The 15,685-nt window shown below is 40.3% G+C and overlaps 1 protein-coding gene across 3 annotated transcripts in view; it reads right to left on the bottom strand.

Moving 5' to 3' along the window:
* The window catches only part of PCLO (piccolo presynaptic cytomatrix protein), a 504,664-nt gene that overhangs the window by 58,348 nt on the left and 430,631 nt on the right, over positions 1 to 15,685 (bottom strand). The window contains exons 19-21 of one of the 3 annotated variants that reach the window (XM_034765561.1): positions 11,858 to 12,038; positions 10,272 to 10,466; positions 8,855 to 9,037 (exon numbers count right to left, since the gene is read on the bottom strand). In XM_034765561.1, the coding sequence (XP_034621452.1) occupies positions 8,855 to 9,037; positions 10,272 to 10,466; positions 11,858 to 12,038 (559 nt within the window). The remainder of the gene's footprint in view (positions 1 to 8,854; positions 9,038 to 10,271; positions 10,467 to 11,857; positions 12,039 to 15,685) is intronic. The other 2 variants (XM_034765570.1, XM_034765579.1) reach the window with 2 other exon arrangements.

Genomic DNA, 15,685 nt, shown 5'->3' with positions numbered 1-15,685 from the left:
AAAGCTTATGCTCTAATAAATTTGTTAGTCTCTAAGGTGCCACAAGTACTCCTGTTCTTCTTTAGGCTTTTCAGGATGTGTGTGCATGGGGGGATGGGACATCAAAGAAGCCACCGCAGTAGTATTTAACTTCAGAGATGGGAACTACACAAAAATGAGGAAGCTAGTTAAACAAAAATTAAAAGATATAGTCACAAAAGTGAAATGCCTGCAAGCTGCATGGAAACATTTTAAAAACACCACAACAGAGGCTCCAATTAAATGTATACCCCAAATAAAAAAAAAAAAGTAAGAGGACCAAAAAAGTGCCACCATGGCTAAACAAGAAAGTAAAAGAGGTAATTAGAGGCAAAAAGGGATCCTTTAAAAATTGGAAGCTAAATCCTACTGAGGAAAATAGAAAGAAGCATAAATTCTGGCATGTCAAGTATAAAAGTATAATTAGGCAGGCCAAAAAAGAATTGGAAAAGTAACTAGCCAAAAACTCAAAAACTAACAACTTTTTTTTTAAAGTACATCAGAAGCAGGAAGCCTGCCAAACAACCAGTGGGGCCACTGGACGATCGAGGTGCTAAAGGAACACTCAAGGAAGATGAGACTATTGTGGAGAAGCTACATGAATTCTTTGCATGGTCTTCACTGCAGAGGATGTGAGGGAAGTTCCCACACCTGAGCCATTCTTTTTAGGTGACCAATCTGAGGAACTGTCCCAGATTGAGGTGTCAGTTAGAGGAGGTTTTTGAACAAATTGATAAATTAAACAGTAATAAGTCTCCAGGACCAGATGGTATTCACCAAAGAGTTCTGAAGGCACTCAAATATGAAATTACAAAACTACTATCTGGGGTATGTAACACATCATTTAAATCAGATTCTGTACTAGATGACTTGAGGATAGCTAATGTGATGCCAATTTTTTTAAAAAAAGGCTACAGAGGTGATAATGGCAAGTACAGGCTGGTAAGCCTAACTTCAGTACCAGGTAAATTGGCTGAAACCCTAGTAAAGAACAGAATTATCAGATAGAGAGATTAACATGATTTGTTGGAGAAGAATCAACATGGCATTTGTAATGCGAAATCATGCCTCATCAATCTGCTAGAATTCTTTGAGGGGGGTCAACAAATATCTGGACAAGGGAGATCCAGTGGATATAGTGTACTTGGACTTTCAGAAAGCCTTTGACAATGTCCCTCATGAAAGGCTCTTAAACTGTCATGGGATAAGTGGGAAGGTCCTCTCATGGATCAGTAACTGGTTAAAAGGTAGGAAACAAAGGTATGAATAAATGATCAGTTTTCACGATGGAGGGAGATAAATAGTGGAGTGCCCCGGGGTCTGTACTGGGACCAGTGCTGTTCAACATATTCATAAATGAGCTGGAAAAAGGGGTACCAAGAAAGCTTTTTTAGTAATTGTGGATAGTTTTCTGAAAACACCCATGCAAAGTGCAGTGGCAGTCAAAAGAGCTAACACAGGGGTCGGCAATGTTCGGTACGCGGCTCGCCAGGGTAAGCATTCTAGCGGGCCGGGCCAGTTTATTTACCTGCTGACGCGGCAGGTTCGGCCGATCACGGTCTCCACTCACCGCAGTTCACCGTCCCAGGCCAATGGGGGCGGCGGGAAGCGGTGCGGGCCAAGGGATGTGCTGGCCGCGGCTTCTCGCCGCCCCCATTGGCCCGGGACGGCAAACCGCTGCGAGTGGGGGCCGTGATCGGCCGAACCTGCTGATCGCGGTCCCCACTAACAGAACATTAGGAATCGTTAGGAAACGGATAGATAATAAGACAGAAAATATCATAATGCCTCTATATAAAATCCATGGTACACCCACACCTTAAATACTGCTTTCTATTCTGGTGCCCCATCTAAATATATATATGTATATTAGAATTGGAAAAGGTACAGAGAAGGGCATAAAAATTATTAAGGGTCTGGAATAGTTTCCATATGAGGAGAGGTTAATAAGACCGGGACTGTTCAGCTTGGAAAAAAGACGACTAAAGGGGATATAAAAGAGGTCTATAAAATCATGAATGGTGTGAAGAAAGTGAATAAGGAAGTGTTACTTACTCCTTTTCATAACACAAGAACTGGGATAATCCAATTAAATTAATAGGCAGCAGGTTTAAAACAAACAAAAGGAACTACTTCTTCACACCACACAGTGTACCTGTGAAATTCATTGCCAGGGGATGTTGTGAAGGCCAAAATTATACTGCGGTTCAAAAAGAACTAGGTAAGTTCATAGAGGATAGGTCTATCAATGGCAATTAGCCAAGGTGGTCAGGGATGCAACCCCATGTTCTGGAGTTTCCTAGCCTCTGACTGCCAGGAGCTGAGAGTGGATAACCATTGATAGATCACTTGATGATTGCCTAGTCCGTTCATTCCCTCTGGAGCACCTGACATTAGCCATGTCCTGAAGACAGGATACTGGGCTAGATGGACCATTGGTCTGGCCTAGTATGGCTGTCCTTATGTTCTTCTTATGTTCTTACATACCCAGAATCACTCTTGTCATAAATATAAAGGGAAGGGTAACAACCTTTAAGGATGCAGTAACATCAAATCCCTCCTGGCCAGAGGTACAGAATCATTTACCTGTAAGGGGTTAATCAGTTCCATTAACCTGACCTGACCTGGCACCTGAACAGAAGGACCAATGGGGAAAGAGCAACAGAGGGTCCTGTGGCACCTTTAAGACTAACAGAAGTATTGGGAGCATAAGCTTTCGTGGGTAATAACCTCACTTCTTCAGATGCAAGCTTATTCTCCCAATACTTCTGTTAGTCTTAAAGGTGCCACAGGACCCTCTGTTGCTTTTTACAGATTCAGACTAACACGGCTACCCCTCTGATAATGGGGAAAGAGGATACTTTCAAATCGGGAGGGTGGGGGGAGGTTTGGTTTGTGCTCTCAGTGTGTTCCCTCTTGAGACAAAGAGAGAGACCAAGCAGGTAATCCAGTTCCTACTGAAATGATACATCTAAAATTACAGATATTGTAAGTAATAGCAAGGAAATGCATTAGATTATCTTTTGTTTTAGCTTGTGAATTTTCCCTACGCCAAGAGGGAGGTTTATTACTGTTTTGTAATTTTGAAGTTGAGCCTAGAGGGGAATCCTCTGTGTTTTAAATCTTTTTATCACCCTGTAAAATTACCTTCCATCATGATTTTACAGAGGTGCTTCTTTTACTTTTTTTTTTTATTATAAAGTTCTTCTTTTAAGAACCTGATTGGTTTTGAGTGTCCTAAAAACCCAAGAGTCTGGTCTGTGCTCACCTTGTTAACCTATTTGGTTGGTATATTATTCTCAAGCCTCCCCAGGAAAGGGGGTGAAGAGGTTTGGGGGGATATTTTGGTGGGGATAGGGCTCCAAGTGGTCCCTTCCTGAATGTCTGTTTAAATCGCTTGGTGGTGGCAGCAATACCGTCCAAGGACAAGGAAAGGAATTTGTGTCTTGGGGAAGTTTTTAACCTAAGCTGGTGGAATATAAGCTTAGGGGGTCTTTCATGCGGGTCCCCACATCTGTACCCTAGAGTTCAGATTGGGGAGGGAACCCTGACAACTCTCTAAACCTTTAAGGTTTGCTCATGACTGTTTGAAATAAGATTAAAAACCACTGCTCCCTTAAAGTTGCTCAGCGAAACCAGTGTCTGTGTTATGATCCAGAGAGCACAGCGGTCCTAGTATTTCATTTCTCACTTGAGGGATAGGCCCATTTACAGTGGCTCCTGGCCTTGTTTAGAACTTCTGGAGAATTGCAATATATAACCCTCAGAAAGACATCAGGCACATAAATAATTGATTCCATACTCCAGCTCACCTCCCCTCTCTGCCAAGTTTGGATTCAACCAATTGCCTTTGACAAGAGACCATCCAACTGAATGGTAAAGACACATTCCAAAGAATTCCGGTAATAAAATCTAGCTTCTTAAAAAGGAGTACAATGTGTCCAAATCCGGAGTGCATCACAAGATTTGGAGCTTTGGAGGACCTAGTGGTCCTATCAACTTGCTCTTTCAGCAAGCAACCAAAGAAAGAGCGGGTGAGAATTAAGTGGAGCCACAGTTCTGCCTCCCATCCTAAATGTGCCAACCATGTGATCAAGCTGATGGAATGTGTTACTTCCTCCACTGAAACCAGAGAGCCTTAGGAGAAAGAATGCCAGCTGGTTGTCCTTCTGCAGCAATGCATCATCAAGTATCCTCAACCCAGAACTGTGGCAAAATGACATCATCTTGGCCAACACCAAAGACAGAACCAGAGCCTGCCAGAGCTAAAAGCATGAATTACTCCCAGCTCTGAATCTGTAATACTCACATTCTTCATGAACTGAGTATGGGGGGTGAGGGCACACCACAAACTCTGATCAGTGGGATATACCACAATTTAGCCCTAAGAGTCCCATTCTGCCATCCTTCCTCACTCTGGATAGTACTTTACTCCATGAGTACTCCCACATATCTGCCATTTTATATTGATTTTTACATTATGCATTGATTTGACCATATGTTTTCTATTTATAATTTTGTGAAATTTCAGTGGGACTTCCCACAACGTGCAGTATCACACAACGTGAGTAATGGTGGCAGGATAGTGTCCTACTAAAAGTGCTGCAATGTTGTTTCTTTACTCAACAAAGCAATCTTAACAATCTAGTTCTAGCACATATGCTCCCTGGGGCTCAGGCCACTGGCTAACAGACTTTTGAAATAGGAGTTATCGGACAAAGACTCTGAACAATTTCCTGAAATTACATGTCATTTTAAAATGGTGGAAGAAAAAATAGTAAGACTAGCAACAGCAAAAGGTGCCAGTACTCAGGCTGGAACCAAAGATAGCATAAGATTATTACTGTCTGCACAAAACGGGGACAAACTGTTCTTGTTTTGATAATGACAGAAGGATTCTGGAAAACTGGTTGTTTGTCGCAATAAGAAAGCTTATTTAATTTACCCTGAAATTAGGAGCCCAGAGAAGCTTGGAATAAAGCAGTTTTATTGGGCAGTAAATTATTTACAGTGTGAAGGAGTCATCCCAAACTATGGCAAGAAATGAAAACCTGGTATTGCCTGTTAGAAGCATTCAATGCTTTTGTACATGAAGGGAGCTTAAGCTGGTATTTAAATCTCTACACAATCCTATCCAGTCCAAGCAATATGAAGTACCCAGGAAATCAGTTGCATTTTCCATTCCAAATTGGCCAAAGCCAGTAAAATAAAAGCTACCGAGAGGAACTGCACAATATTGCATTTTTTTCGGGTAAATGGCTCACAATTACTCGGTGCTCACTAACTTATATCTAACCAAGTTTACAATGCAGTAGCATACATATCTGCTTAGTACACAACACTTCTACCTTGTTTTATATCCCTAAACTACTTGTTTTTTTCTGCAGCAGTTTCTTATTGTGTCAAGTAAAAGAAATTGAGCATAAGCAAGAAGGCAAACTCAATTAAAACCAGTCTTATCTCACTTCATGTCCATATTGCCCTTTTGACACTAAACTCCACTAGCATGCCTTTCTCTCAAAAGAACAAGTACACTAATGTACCATTCTCCCATGGGATATACAGTAGTGTCTGCTTGGAAGCACATAGACAATATGCAGCTGGCTATTATGAAGTTTATGGTTCGAATCCTCTACTCAGCTTCTGCAAATTTTACTTTCATGCAATGCAGGCACCTTTGAAAGATATAAAACAGTCTTCCTGAGCCTACAAAACTTCCTCCTCTGCTTCTTTATCCGTCGACTAACTGTACAACATTTTTATGCAATGACAGAATCAAGATGAAGCCTGTTGCATTTCAGGGCAAAGCCAATCACCTTCTTTGTAGTTGCGCGGGACCACTGGCAACAGAACTGTGGTGTAAAGAAGTGAGCCAAAGAGAGGCCATTGCAGGGCATTGCACAGCACTTTGTTTTGCTTGAGTTCCCTGTACAACAGCATGTGCACTGAGAAGTGACGAACTATCTTGTATCACCTATGAAGTCAGGTTACCACTATGAGTTTATTTTCTGGGTTCTGTACTTCTAACTTCTTCAGAGTCTGCTGTCTGTATGAGCTGCTCCCATTTTTGTGTGGCAGAACTGATACAGCATCTCACATGTAAAGCTCATACTGCGTTCTTCTGTCTTGTCATGCAGGCTTTGCTATTGTTCTTCCTTACTTTGTTGTTTCCGTTAATCTAAAGTAAAAGTCATTGAGACTGAAAGCGCATGGGTTGCTCTTTGGACCAAGAAAAAAATATTCTGTATTTTGAAAGGGTATTTATATAAAGTCAACAAAGTAATTTATTTTGTGCATATCTCTATACTTCATTTTGGTTTTGTTATATAAATCATTCACATTCCAGAGCCTGGTGAAAGGTCAGTCAAAACAGCTTGAAAATCAAATATTCAAAATTATCTGCCATGAATGAGTTACAGAACAGTAACTGGCAAATAACTTTGATCAAACAAATTTGAGGATGGGGAATGATCTGCAGAACAGGAAAATGACGCAAAATTTGTTGAATAAATTATACAGTTAATGCTAATTCTGAATAAAAAACAGTTAGAACTCATGAGTTCCTGCATCCTAGCTCAATTCTCGGTTCACACATCTCTTAGAAAGTGCTAGACCTATCAAGAGAGAATATATTCTGATGAGATTTCGAGATCAAAAAAGGTTGGCTAAATACTGGAGTTGTTCAGAAAATCTTCAATGGGACCATTTTCCATCAGAAATTGTAGTTTTCATATCAAAATGACTTTTCATTTCAATTTCTTTCAGTAGAATATATAATATAATATAAAAATTTAAAAAGCTCAAACAACCCCAAACAAAATGCTTTTGGGACTTTTCCAGAGAATTTTGAAATTTTCAGGTTTTATTCCAAATTGGAATGAAAACAAATTTCTAAATCCCAAAAGCCTTCAGAAAATGGAATCTCCATTCTCTGCATAGTGCTACTAAATATGTTCTTATGCCCCGTGTAAACATTCCGTTTGTTGGAAGAATCTTCATATGTTTTGCGTTTTGCTCGCTATTAGTATTAGTAACAATAATTGTTCAATAGTCTCCTTCCATTCTAGGGAGACATGGAAAATTTGATATAAAAACAGAAGGGTAATAAATGGGGGACTAGAAACAAAATAAGAGTTTTTCTTTTTATCTTCTGCACGGGGATTAAAATAATAAAGCTGTCCTACCTATCTACTTTAGTTTAGACACCACGTGGTTTAGGACTCAAGCAGAATAATCTTGGCCAATTCCACAGCAGATTAAATCAGTGAAGTGCTCCAAAAGACAATGAACCTAGCTGATTTACATCAGATGAAGGCAATGATAGGTAGGTGGATGATGGCATACCTAACATTTAGGTTTGATAGCACAATTGGCCACAACAGAGAGGAACATATTTCTACTTTAGATATTGCTAGGATACTGTTCCTTTATTCCTTTCCACTGGTATTTGCAAAACTCTGCATTGAAAAAACAACGAGGAGTCCTTGTGGCACCTTGGAGACTAACACATTTATTTGGGCATAAGCATTCGTGGGCTAGAACGCACTTCATCAGATGACCCAAACACTCCCAGTCTTTATTCACGCCTAATCTGATGGTATCCAGTTTGCAAATTAATTCCAGTTCTGCAGCTTCACATTGGAGTCTGTTTTTGAAGTTTTGTTGTTGAAGAATTGCCATTTTTAGGTCTGTTATTGAGTGACCAGAGAGATTGAAGTGTTGCCCTACTGGTTTTTGAATGTTATGATTCCTCATGTCAGATTTGTGTCTGTTTATTCTTTTGCGTAGAGACTGTCTGGTTTGGCCAATGTACATGGCAGAGGGGCATTGCTGGAACATGATGGCATATATCACATTGGTAGATGTGCAGGTGAATGAGCCCCGGATGGTGAGGCTGATGTGGTTAGGTCCTATGATGGTGTCCCTTGAATAGATATGAGGACAGAGTTGGCACCGGGATTTGTAGCAGGGTTTGGTTCCTGGGTTGGTGTTTTGAGAACACTTCAATCTCTCTGGCCACTCTTTGGGTCATTACAAAACCTAAACTTAATTTCCCCAATATTAATTACTCCCTACTGTTACTCACAGCTTCTTGTCAATTGTCTGTAATGGGCCACTCTCTTACCACTTCAAAAGTTATTTTTCCTCCCTTGGTATCTTGCTGTTAATTGATTTATCTTGTTAGACTGACCTCACACTTGGTAAAGTAACCCCCATCCTTTCATGTATTTATACCTGTTCCTGTATTTTTCACTTCATGCACCTGATGAAGTGTGTTCTAGCCCACGAAAGCTTATGCCCAAATAAATTTGTTAGTCTCTAAGGTGCCACAAGGACTCCTCATTGTTTTTGTTGATACAGACTAACACAGCTACCACACTGAAATCTGCATTGAAAGTAATACATCGGCAGTTACAACAACATGGGGTGGAGGGAAGAGAATGGCTCTATTTCCTATCTGGAATTCCAGAAGCAGAAGTGTGCAATTAGTATTTTGTTATAACATAAGAACTGTTAAGGCATGCTTAAGCAGACCTGGTTAAAGGCATGCATTTTATTAGGCAATGTGAACACAGTTAATCCATTTTTCAACAGAAGAGCAGGTCCCCCAGCAGAATGGAAGTGCACAAATCACTGTTCTATCATATTATTTAGCACATTGTTTCGTTAAGGACTTACACAATTATGGTAAGATCAAGTAAAGGTCTTGATTCACGGTGACATTTACAGCTCTTTACAGAGGGTAAATAAATAATTAAACTCTGCAATGAATCAGTAGACATGGCAAGAAGGATTCTGGCTTTGGTTGGTTTCTTGGCCATGTCTTTCTGCTCACCTCCTTCGGGCTTGACTGGTCCATCAGACATCACTTTTCTGAGAGCTAGTTGGCTTTGGTCTTTGTTGTCATTGGCTGGTGGAGGCAGATTGTCAGACTGAGTTCTTTGAATTGGGAGGACTCCTGCTATGCTGTGTCTGTGCGGCTTCCTGGCATGATTAGACTGACCGCTTTTATGTGCTGCTGTGGCAGTGTAGGTGAAATGGAAACCCAGAGTATGTATCCTCAGATGGAACCAGCTTAAATGTTATTCATGCAAACAGAAGTGTTTTGTTCTGCACTTAAATAAGTAGGGTTTTCAAACACCAAAGAGACACCACATGCACAGCATTAAAGGGTATGAAAACTGGCTGTTTCTTTATTAATGACGGTGGGACAAGGAAAACAGTTTCCCCCTTCTTTGTGTTTTATACCACAATGAGTTTATGGCACACCAACAAACCCTGAAGACAAACACAGTGTATCCACAGTTGGAAGGTTTTAATTTGCAGAAACTAAATCCTCAACCAGTAATAAAATACAGGTCTGAATTGTACTCTGTACTGCTAGAATTCTGAATGGAAGGTTTGTCATTTGTGAATCTATTTCCAGCTGCCAGACAAATCCTATTCTAGACCTAAATCAATCTGTGGTATAAAGCATCTAATGAAATTGAATCCACTACTACAGCAATTGGCTTAGAAAAGCCCAAGGAGAGTGGAATGATAAGATTATTAATACTATTCAATACCTGAGTTCCTTGTTAATAGTCTGGTGTATTTATTGTCAGCCTACTGTTCACTAATACGAATTTATCTGAAACATTGTACAGAGTAGGTTTAATAAGTCTTTCAAAAGAGTGGAATGTTAGAGACTTATAAGCAACCATGCTTCAAATATAGGAAATTGAGTCATGCTGTTAAGTAACGACTGTTTTTTCAACCTGAAATCCTCCCAACCATTATCCTCCAGTGTAGATGTCCTGCTTGTTTTCTGATGTTAATATCATGCTGTTAATGTGCTCTCAATGCATGTTGGATGTGATTCTTTGAAAGCTGGCAGCCACCTATCTGGGGTTTGATTATTTCTGTGGTTGAGATATTTAGCAACACCAAAACAATAACACACAGTGGAAGATTCCATGAGTCATGCACAGTTCTGGAATGTCATGGGCCACGAATGGTGGGAGTGATGGAGAAACAGCCAGTTTTACTGCAGTCTATATAAATAAATAAAAAAAAGACTTCTAAATAGGAGGAGGATATTGTACTTATATGTGTTAACACACACACACACACAAAGAAAGACATTGAACAGAGTGAGCACAATGTGCCAAGAACAGAAACAAACAAAAAGCAAACTGGGAAGGACAGCAGGGGAAAAAGGCAACAGATGAACATTAAGCTGCCATGCTGAGGAATTTATTTGCGTCTTTTACTTGGTTGAAGGCGAAGCTGTTGGACAGCTGCTTCAGCAGCAGCGATGGCTGCCCCAGCGTCTTCAAGGTGGGTTTGAGTGACGCTGGTTTTGCTTTGGCTGCGGGATGGTCCATGAGAGCGCAGATGTCCTTCGGAAGAAGATTTAGAGCTCCCTGGACTGCTGTGAGATTTCTCAATGGTGGGCATCTGCATGTCTGATGGGGAAAAGGATAAACATGAGTGTTATTTCTATTAAATAAATAATCTCTCTCACAGAAAATTGTGTTTCCAGGCAAAGTTCTGAAATGCCTCACTCCACCAGTAGCCCCAGCAGGCACTGTGTCTGGCAGAATGAGTCACAATTCCCTCCCTGCTTTCCTGTTGCTCTGTGGTCCAAGGTACAGTTTGCTGCTGGCCTATACCAGCAGCAAATTCTGACACCTCCCATGATGACCCAGCTTTGCTCGCTGGTGAACTGGTGGGTGGAGCCAAGGCTTAGCACATTTCCTGTTCCTCCTTACCCACCTGTGCTGCAAGAAGGAAGCAGGCAAGCAGCACCATTTACCCCTGAGTGTCCAGACTCAAGTCCAAGCTAGGCTGAGCAAATTTAGGATCCCCCTGTAATGGTGTGTAGTTCAAGTCACAATCTAGCTCTTATATAATTATATCCACAGCCCTCCCTGATTTAGACAAGATTTATTGTCCTTGCAAATACACAGTGCTTTACAGAATTGTCATCATAGCAACTTTACACCAAAAAGAAATAGGACAGATTGTGTGTTATTACCAGAACACTATCCTGTTACTTTGCTTCTGTCATCTGGCCTCCATCTGTACCGCTTTATCACATGGACACTGCTCTGGTACTACATGTGCTGCGTATATACAATGTTTGCCAGCTGAGATATTGGGAAACTGCTATATTTAGTTTGGAAAAAAAAATATTCTGAAGAATGATACACGTTGACTGTCGGTTTTGGAGACACTGAGGCTGATTCTTCACTCACTCACGTTAGTGTAACTCCACTGAACTCCACTACCGCCACTGATTCCAATGGAGTTACTCCTGATTGACACCAGTGTAAGCCACATTCTACTCAGGCCCGTAATGAAGGTGAAATGAATTTACACTCATGATTCTTTAAAAAGATGTCAGTTTGACAATGTCAGAGGACAACAGTTTAAATATTAGCATACATGCTCAAAACACAGTGCCATAAAATACTAAATGAAATAAAAAAGAAAGCCTAATCCAAAGTGGTATATGTGTTGAATTTTGGCCAAAGACATAGGCAAATGAAAAGTACCATGAGATCTCTAATACCTGTGCAGAACACATAGGATCTCACTTTATAATATACTGTTTGAAAGACACAATTACTTAGTAAACTGCATGGTACTGAAAAGGCCAAATTCAGCTTTGGTGTAAGCAGTCGTAACTCCACTGAAATCACTGTGAGGCTGAATTTAGCCTTTAATAAAAGTACATATGTAGAAAATATATGCAAGTCACTCTGTTTTTCCATGGGACCCTGAAAATCACAAAAGGTTCTGTTACATCATAGATTTCTGAGGACTTGTTAGGGAAATTTTCCATAGCTCTTACCCTTGGATGGGTCAGGGAAGATTCCATGACTTCTGCTCTTGATGACAGATGGCTTTGGTGATTGCTGGCTGCTCTGCCCAGAATGAGATTTCCCATGGTCAATACTTTCAGTCTGCTCCTTCAGAGGATACCACCTTGGGGTGTTGTCAATCTGAGAGGTGCTGGATAGCTCAATCAATATCTGCACAATGACATATGATATATCTGATTAAGATATAACATGAGACACAGAGGACTGAATCTTATCTCACTGATGCTGGTGTGAGTCAAAAGTATCACACACAAAAATTAATAGAATTATACCAATGTAAAACTTATAAGGGGAAGATGAGATGTTAATGAATATTTGTTACTAAAGAGATCTTGTATAATGTAAGAATGATTCTGAAAGGTTCTTTAAGTATTTATATGTGCTTGATGATTATATTCAAATGTTAATAGCTATTATTTTTTACCCCACAAAGGAAAGAGATAGCTATAACTTTAAGTATTAAGGGAACAATTATTTTCCATTGCTTAAAAAAACAGTACTCAATAATGCCTTTTAGGAATCAGAGCTGCATTGGGGAGGGGAAGAAGATGCCTTGAGTGCATTGCCATGAGAGGAACAACTGTGCAGACCTTTAAATGATGTAGCCTGTACTCCTCTGAATTTACTCTGCTGAGATCCACTACTCTTGGCAATTAACACTGCTGGCAGGAGTCTTGGAAGCCTTTAGAAAGATCTGCCCAGAAAGGGAAGGTTTTCTTTAGGACTCAGCCAGTGCAAAGGAGGTAGACTAGGCAGTTGATTACAAAAATCTTCTGTCCTTAGGAAGCAGAGCTCTTTGGGGAGAGATTGAGTTCATGAAGGGGAACAGGGAGCACAGAATAAGTTGGAGACAACTTCCAGAGATCTATGAGCTGCAAAGCAAGAGTTGCCCAGGGGGATGAACAATCCTCTAGACCCTCTCTTTAAGGTATTAAAGAACTGCTGAATGCTCCACCATAAAAAAACAAGCAAACAAAAAACCACCTTAAATATTTGGGAACAGAAAAGAGGTTGTACGGGTAAAATTTTGGGCCATATTGTAGTCTAGAAGTCTTTGGGCCATATTGTAGTCAGCCATCTTAAAGGAGCAGCTACTTCAGGATTCAGAGATTCAAAGGCCAGATGGGACCATTATGATCATCAGGTCTGATTTTCTGTGTAGCACAGGCCATAGAACTCCCCCAAAATAATTCCTAGAGCATTACATTTGAAAAACATTCAAGCTTGATTTAAAAATTGTCAGTGATGGAGAATATTTGTTGGTACTTATAGAATTTTATGTTTTCTTTCATGTCACTGATAAAAATATTAAATAGATAGGGCCAAGAACGGATCCCTGCAGGATCCCACTGGAAACACGCCTGCTCAATTATGATCCCCCATTTACAGTTACACTTTGAGACCTATCAGTTAGCCAGTTTTAAATTTATTTAATGTGTGCCATGTTAATTTTATATCATTCTAGTTTTTTAATCAAAATGTTGTGTGGTATCAAGTCAAAGGCCTTATAGAAGTCTAAGTATATTACCTGAACACTATTACCTTTATCAACCAAACCAGTAATGTCACCAACCAAAAAAAAAGTTACCAAGTTAGTTTGACAGATCTAGTTTCAATAAAACCCATGTTGATTGGCATTAATCACACTACCCTCTTTTAATTCTCTATTAATTGAGTCTCTTATAAGCTGCTTCACGATCTTTCCCAGGATCAGTGTCAGGCTGACAATGACCTGCGGTCATCCTGTTTACCCATTTTAAAAATTGGCACATTAGCTTTCTTCCAGTTTTCTAGAACTTCCCCAGTGCTCCAGGAGGCCTCTAATTATTGCAGAGACTAAAGGAGAACAATTCCCAGCCTAGAAAGCAAACAAGTATACATCAGGCCCACTGCCTGAAGCTACCAAAGGTTAAGAAAAGACTAGAGGAACTCTATCCAAGGAACACTGAATGTGGTGCATGGAGAACACAGCTTGGGGAACTGCCATTGATCACTGTCCCATTAGCAGGGTACCACAGACTCACCAAAGAGGCTGGTCAACCTGAGACAAACTCAACCTGAGACCACTCACAGATGGAGCAGTAAGTAGAGATGAATAGTTTAGGGTGGTTAAAAAGGAATTTAGCAAAGAGTAGTGTCATGGAAATTAGGCTGAATAATGGTAGGAAATAGTTCTGATGGTGAGTTCTTGGCTAGTTCTCCTTCGGAAGTGGTGGGAACACCAAAGCACAAAATTGTTAGAATTAGACTGATCTACGTACAGACCAATATTATGTGTGGAACAGCTCTTGGTATCTGACCCCAGGGTGAGGTCACTGTGTGACTGTCCTGTAGACCAAACACTTAGCAGCAAGCCAGAAGCTGTAGGTAACTCAAACAGAAGCCCCTGCAGGTTGTAACCCTTGCAGGCTCCCAATAAACTCAGACGTGTAATAGTAAGGGAATCTTCTCTAGTGCTGGCAGAAGGAAAGGGTTCAAATACTTTAGGAACTAAGCCTTTGTCATCTGATTAGAGAAAAAAATACAGACTGATTCAGCAGGCCAATGAATTGGTGAAAGACTCCTCAGTATTATTATTTATTTATAATTTATTTATTTTTATTAGCTCTACCTGGGAAGTCTCCTCAAGTTTGTCTCTCACTAGGAGGGCAAAAAAAAAACATTTGTCCTTAGCTCTCATATGCCAGGGCATGACCCAAGCTCTGGCTTGGTCTCTTTGGGGGCCTTTTAGTTGCTTCATCAGTGGTGCCCTTAGGGCCATCAGTCATTGACAAGCAGGGCCAGTTCCAGGCACCAGCTTACCAAGCAGGTGCTTGGGGTGGTCACTTCAGAGAGGGGTGGCATGTCCAGCTGTTCGGCAGCAATTCGGCAGATGGTCCCTCACTCCTGCTCGGAGCGAAGGACCTCCCGCCGAATTGCCGCCGCAGATCGTGATCGCGGCTTTTTTTTGTTTGTTTGTTTGGCTGCTTGGGGTGGCCAAAACCCTGGAGCCGGCCCTGTTGACAAGTTATATTTTTGGATGCACCCCACATCCACTGTCACTGGTTAGGCTTCCTTCTGATTTAACCCTTGACAGCCCCCAAATAATGGGCCTGAAATATAGCTGTTTGCGCTCTCTCTCACTCTCTCACTTTCCCCACTAGGAACTGCATTCAAATTTAAATAGAAATGAAGTTATAAATTAAATTAAATATTTGCAGATGGTGCTCATATTTCAAGTCAAAAGTTTTAATCATACCAGAGAAGCAGTCATTAGAACACCAATTTAATCTTACGGTCATAAATAATAATCTGTAGATACTCTCTAAAGTCATTCATTTTGGGGTATGATAAATATGCTGAAGACAGCAACAGTGTGATGTGGCAGGTAGGATGTAAGTAATCATTTTTTAAACTCATCCATACATTTGTTCTAGAGATTTTTTAAGTGGTGACATAGCTTGCCTGGTACTACGTTCACAATAAAGCATATCTGGTGCTAAACTGAATAACATTTAATTGCATATGCTGTATAATACACCTTAAATGCAGGGTAAGCAATTTTTTTCACATTCGTATCACTTTATCCGAATGGTAATTTTAGTAATTGATTTTTCTGGGTAATTGTTTCTAATTGTTATCTTCTATGGTAATAATTTTAATTACTGATTTGATATGGTTATTGCTGGTAATTCCATATTACATATGCTTTAAAACAAAAAGGGAAAGCAGGTTGTCTCCAAGCTTTTCATCATGGCTGACCTGGTGCAGTATTAGTTATTGAAACATTATGAATAAACTATACAAGATTGTGCTTT

Source organism: Trachemys scripta, chromosome 1 (genome assembly GCF_013100865.1).
Source record: "Trachemys scripta elegans isolate TJP31775 chromosome 1, CAS_Tse_1.0, whole genome shotgun sequence".
NCBI classification, from domain to species: Eukaryota; Metazoa; Chordata; order Testudines; family Emydidae; genus Trachemys; species Trachemys scripta.
Note: the sequence above shows the minus strand (reverse complement) of the source record. Positions and strands in the feature narration are given on the sequence as shown.